The sequence below is a fragment of the Chiloscyllium plagiosum genome, chromosome 10 (genome assembly GCF_004010195.1).
Source record: "Chiloscyllium plagiosum isolate BGI_BamShark_2017 chromosome 10, ASM401019v2, whole genome shotgun sequence".
Lineage (NCBI taxonomy): Eukaryota > Metazoa > Chordata > Chondrichthyes > Orectolobiformes > Hemiscylliidae > Chiloscyllium > Chiloscyllium plagiosum.
The window spans coordinates 87,002,033-87,008,032 of NC_057719.1; the positions used below are offsets into that span (position 1 = coordinate 87,002,033).

Below are 6,000 nucleotides of genomic sequence, written 5' to 3' on the forward strand. Positions count from 1 at the left end.
TTCTTGTTTGTTCTTTAGCTGCCAGACTGTTCAGGTTCCCTGATAGTCGCTGAAATACTCCGATGATTTGACTAACCTTGGGTGTCCTTTTTTTTCCCCCCCAAGTTTTCTTTCTCAATCCAAAGCTGATTGTTGGGCACAGTTCAGCACTCAGTGGGAACGTTGAAGCCTCTGCTCCAGTGGCATCCTTCATATGAGGTCAGATTATATGACCACTGGTACACTAACTAACTGCAAAGGGTAATGTAAGGACACTGGACCCAAGCTGGAACTTGACCTGTGCAAGTCCCATGTATTCCAGAAGGAGTTCTCTCTTCTGTAACCTTTGCATTGAGATAATTGTGATACTCAGTTATTACTTGATCTTGAAAGGCAGTTGCATACTTTCCAAGCTATTTGGAAAACTTGTGTTGCTTTCCACAAGGCTTAAATTTTGCAGCAATCTTTCTTTGCCTTCTTTCATTTGGGCACAACTTGAAAGGGAGTAGCTCCATGTGACCATCTTGCTCCAGGCAAAGACCCAGTTCATATGCTAGTGCAGCTGATATCTGGAACTCAAGCTGAAAATGGTGGTGTGACAAATTATCCACGACCCACACTATTGAAGCTGCATGTTACTGGAGACTTTGACCCTATGAGTGAGGACCTGGGTGCTGTTCGAAAATTATTTATGCCCAATTTAAAAGTGTTTGACTGTTATCAATATGACTGGAAATATGTCACTGCAAGATAAGTGTAGTTTATGCACAGTTACATGGGTTTAAAGTTTGTATTTTCCTAATATGGTTTGAATGTTTATGCATGCAGATGACTTGATACTACTTTGTGATGTGAAGCGTATTTGATGCACGGAGAGGGTGATTGATGTGAACTGGCTCTTAATGTGCTTTTCTGTTGCACCTGTTTGGTGGCTTGTGGAATTCTACTTATGAGTTTGATTTAGTCAACTGGATTTCGGGATGTGGTCTTTGTGGTGGTGAAATATGCAAATCTTCAAATTTTCTCGACCACATCATCTTTTGGGCTATTAATGCTTAGTGAGGATAAGAACAGGTAATAGTAACAATATAAATGTTTCACTCTCAGCACCACTCGTCAGAACTAAACTTCTGCAACACGTTTAAAGTAACTGAATACCAAGAAGTTTGAAGTCAGACATTGACCCACATCATAACCTTTGTCTCTAAGCCACTGATGCCACTGTTCCCCCCAGTGCCTATTCCAGTTTCACTCCGTTTGCAGCTCAGAACTGAGCAAGACACCAATGCTGCATTTTACTTCAAGGTTGGAGATTTAGCCTGATAGCGTGAAGGTATAATGAAGATTTATAGAGTGGGTGCCATTGGTGTGGGTGTGCAGTCTATGTTTGGGCTTCACACAAACGTTGAAAGAGGGCATAGCTCACACTCACTCAAATGTTGAAAGAGGGCATAGCATGGTGGTTATTGTGACAGACAAATAAGAAAGACTTGATAAGGCAAAGCTAATCTTGCAAAACACTGAATTCATGTGTTGATTAAATAGAAGTTTTTAGATGTATCAGACAGAATATGTAAAAACCAGCCCATCATCAGCAATTAGTAAGTCTGACATCATGTCCCAGAATAAAAATAAGAAATACAAAAACGTGGGACAGCATGAGAAACTTGACATGGTGAACTCCAAGACTTAAAATGTAGCACCTGAATTGTTATTTGAAACAGAGCTTAAATTGGTGATTTCCTCAGGTCGTCTTCCACTCATCAGAATACCTTTGGAGATTGTGACACACTTCCAGCAAGATGGCAGGAACAGAGAGAATGTTAGTATTTGGTTGAAAGTGCGTGTGTTGAAGAGATTTGAAAACTGAGTAGGCGATTTGGAATTCTGTTTGCATATGGCTTATTCCCAACTTAGTGATGATCATATCTGCCTCACTACGAATCATTTTGCCTACGAACCTGCCTACTAAATCTGATTTGTGCAGATATCTGTTTTTTTTCTTTGTGTGTAGAGTATTCTCTTGAGCAATGAGACTTCAGACTCCAATACAGATGATGATGATATCGAAGGGGAGTTTGTGCTCACCAAGGAGGAGTTGCACGATATGTTGCGTCTGCATAAGTACAGGAAGTTGCATCAGAGCAAAGTGCACAATGATAGAGAGGTAAGCAGTTCTATCATCTACCAGTTGTTCCGTTTTTGGCACCTTGTGGATTGCTGGGGAACAGAGCCACTTTGAGATCGTTGTGTCCATGAAAACTGTTAAGAACTCATTGACCAGTATGAAGAGAATAAATGGTGAAAGTTCATGGGGAGTTGCACTTCTCAAAGTAAACTACTGCAAATGACATGGGGAAGTTACTTGCTTTGGAAGTAAGATGTTTTTCACTAGGCTGAATAAAGATGGTCATTTTTGTGATACTTTCTGTTGAAAGAATTTGGGATATATTGGGGCCTGAGCTTGGTACTGTGGAGGGGTCACATTAGCCTGTACAAGATTAAAATGGCATCTGTATGGTGCTGACTGTTTATCCAATTGCCTGTGAAGCATGAGTGTGGACTTGCAAATCTGCTGCATCTATTTCTGGGAATTAGCTCATTGATAGCTGCCTGACACTGCTGGGTTAGCAGGCAAAAGGTGCTCTTTACACAGCCATATTGTTCACTGCCTGCTGAGGGCAAAGATTGGTGACAGCAATGTTTTGGTGGGAGCTAAAGTCACAAAATGGCTGAGCAGACAAGACTATAGCAGATGGATAGTAACATAAGTAAATTTGAAGTCATGTGTTGTGGATCAAAGAAACGTTAATGTCAATATTTAGTCAGATCATGCAAAATCAGGAACACTAAAGGCCTAGGGAAATTTGGGGTTCCCTTACATTAGCTGAAATTGATTACTTTTGTGCCTAACCAAAAGGCTAATGTTGACCTTTCTATCTAGAAGGAAACAATATAAAGGGAATTTTTGTTACAGTTGACCAAAGCCCTGTTTTGGAGTACTGTTTATGCTTTCAGCTGTCACTCTGTTGAAAGGATGTATTGGTCTTTGCAGGAATGCAGTTTAGATTCATTAGCATGCTACTGGGCCTCCAAATGAAGAGAACATGTAAATTAGGCCTGTATACCCTACAATGTGGAAGCGTAAGGGATGCTTAGGATTTTGAACTCAATTGATAGTGTTGATAGAGAAACCTTTTCCACTTGTAGGGCAATATAGGCTAAAGGAATAAGACCTAAAGATGAGAGCCAGACAATTGAGAAGAAAAGTGAGAAAACAGTTCTTCAAATACAGAAACAGAAATATGTGAAGGCGTCTTCCACAAAGGGTTCAATACTAGCTCAGTTAAGTATTTTGCATCTGAGATCAATCTTTGTTGGTTAAATATACAAAAGGTCTTTGAGCCATGTTAGTGTGCCTGCCCCTGGACTAGGAGGCCCAGATTGAAGTCTCACCTGCTCCAAAGGTGTGTAATGACATATCTGAATAGGTTGATTAGGAAAATAAGTAAAGCAAGCTAGGTTACAATTAGCCATTTAAATTGGAGGAGACGCTCCAGGGCTGAATGGTCCATTTGTGTACTTGTGTTTATATAGCACTTAAAGCTTGTTTTGTGACAAGAGATCTGAGGCCAGGTCTCCTTTACAGCAGCACCTTGGAAATTGAATCTGAGGCTGAGACACTTGTTTTAATAGGCGAATCAAGACCAGCAAAGCAGGTGTCTGGAAATGTATAAACTAGGGTGGACTTATTCATGAGTAAAGTCAGAGAATGTTTATGATACAAATATGATACTAGTCAGGGTTTTGTGCTACGCTTCCCATCAACTTTGGTAGAGGCATGACAAGAAACTTGTGGGTTACATTTATGCACAATCTGGAGATTTGATTTCAGATCAGATCTGGAACCATTTTAAAGTGCCTCCCTTGCCCCTTCAATATACAATAGGTGCAGGAGTAGGCCATTCTGCCCTCCGAGCCAGCACCACCATTCAATATGATTGTGGCTGATCATCCTTAATTAGTATCCTGTTCCTGCCTTATCTCCATAACCCTTGATTCCACAATCCTTGAGAGCTCTATCCAACTCTTTCTTAAATGGATCCAGAGACTGGGCCTCCACTGCCCTCTAGGGCAGAGCATTCCATACAGCCACCACTCTCTGGGTGAAGAAGTTTCTCCTCATCTCTGTCCTAAATGGTCTACCCCGTATTTTTAAGCTGTGTCCTCTGGTTCGGCACTCCCCCATCAGCGGAAACATGTTTCCTGCCTCCAGAGTGTCCAATCCTTTCATAATCTTATATGTCTCAATCAGATCCCCTCTCAGTCTTCTAAACTCAGGGGTATACAAGCCCAGTCGCTTCAGTCTTTCAGTGTAAGGTAATCTCGCTATTCCAGGTATTGACCTCGTGAACCTACGCTGCACTCCCTCAATAGCCAGAATGTCCTTCCTCAAATTTGGAGGCCAGAACTGCGCACACTACTCCAGGTGTGATCTCACCAGGGCCCTGTACAGCTGCAGAAGCACCTCTTTGCTTCTATACTCAATCCCTCTTGTTATGAAGGCCAGCCTTCTTCACTACCTGCATGCTTACCTTCATTGACTGGTGTACAAGAACACCCAGATCTCTCTGTACTGCCCCTTTACCTAAATTGATTCCATTGAGGTAGTAATCTGCCTTCCTGTTCTTGCCATCAAAGTGGATAACCATACATTTATCCACATTAAACTGCAGCTGCCATGCATCTGACCACTCACCTAACTTGTCCAGGTCACCCTGTAATCTCCTAACATCCTCATCACATTTCCCCTGCCACCCAGCTTAGTATCGTCAGCAAATTTGCTAATGTTATTGCTAATACCATCTTCTATATCATTAACATATATTGTAAAAAGCTGCGGTCCCAGGACTGATCCCTGCAGTCCCCTACTGGTCACTGCCTGCCATTCCGAAATAGAGCCGTTTATCACTACTGTTTATTTCCTAACAGCCAACCAACTTTCAATCCAAGTTAGTACTTTGCCCCCAATACCATGTGCCCTAATTTTGCTCACTAACCTCCTGTGTGGGACTTTATCAAAAGCTTTCTGAAAGTCCAGGTGCACTACATCTACTGGATCTCCCTCGTCCATCTTCAGAGTTACATCCTCAAAAAATTCCAGAAGATTAGTCCAGCATGATTTCCCCTTCATAAATCCATGCTGCCTCTGACCTATCCTGTTACTACTATCCAGATGTGTCGTAATTTCATCCTTTATAATAGACTCCAGCATTTTTCTCACCACTGAGGTCAGACTAACTGGTCGAAAATTTCCTGCTTTTTCTCTCCCACCTTTCTTAAAAAGTGGTACAACATTAGCCACCAATCCGCAGGAACTGATCCTGAATCTATTGAACTCTGGAAAATAATCACCAATGCATCCACGATTTCTCGAGCCACCTCCTTCAGTGCCCTGGGGACTTATCAACCTTCTGACCTAACAGTCTCTCCAACACCAATTCCTGGCAAATATAAATTCCCTTCAGTTCAGGTCCTTCAGTTCAGTTCAGGTCCTCCCTGTTACCTCAGGGAGATTGCTTGTGTCTTCCCAAGTGAACACAGATCTGAAGTACCAATTCAATTCTTCTGCCATTTCTTTGTTCCCCGTAATATATTGCTGAAAATGTGTTGCTGGAACAGCGCAGCAGGTCAGGCAGCATCCAGGGAACAGGAGAATCTACGTTTCGGGCATAAGCCCTTCTTCAGGAAACGTCGATATGCCCGAAACGTCGATTCTCCTGTTCCCTGGATGCTGCCTGACCTGCTGCGCTGTTCCAGCAACACATTTTCAGCTCTGATCTCCAGCATCTGCAGACCTCCCTTTCTCCCCGTAATATATTCCCCTGTTTCTGTCTTCAAGGGACTAATTTTAGTCTTAACCATTTTTTTGCCTTTCACATACCTAAAAAAAACTTTTACTATCCTCCTTTATATTATTGGCCAGTTTACCTTCGTACCTCATTTTTCCTCTGCGTATTT

At 42.1% G+C, this 6,000-nt stretch overlaps 1 protein-coding gene across 3 annotated transcripts in view; it reads left to right on the forward strand.

Moving 5' to 3' along the window:
• The window catches only part of ino80 (INO80 complex ATPase subunit), a 214,232-nt gene that overhangs the window by 47,241 nt on the left and 160,991 nt on the right, over positions 1 to 6,000 (forward strand). For all 3 annotated transcript variants that reach the window (XM_043698306.1, XM_043698307.1, XM_043698308.1), the window contains exon 5: positions 1,994 to 2,146. In XM_043698306.1, the coding sequence (XP_043554241.1) occupies positions 1,994 to 2,146 (153 nt within the window). The remainder of the gene's footprint in view (positions 1 to 1,993; positions 2,147 to 6,000) is intronic.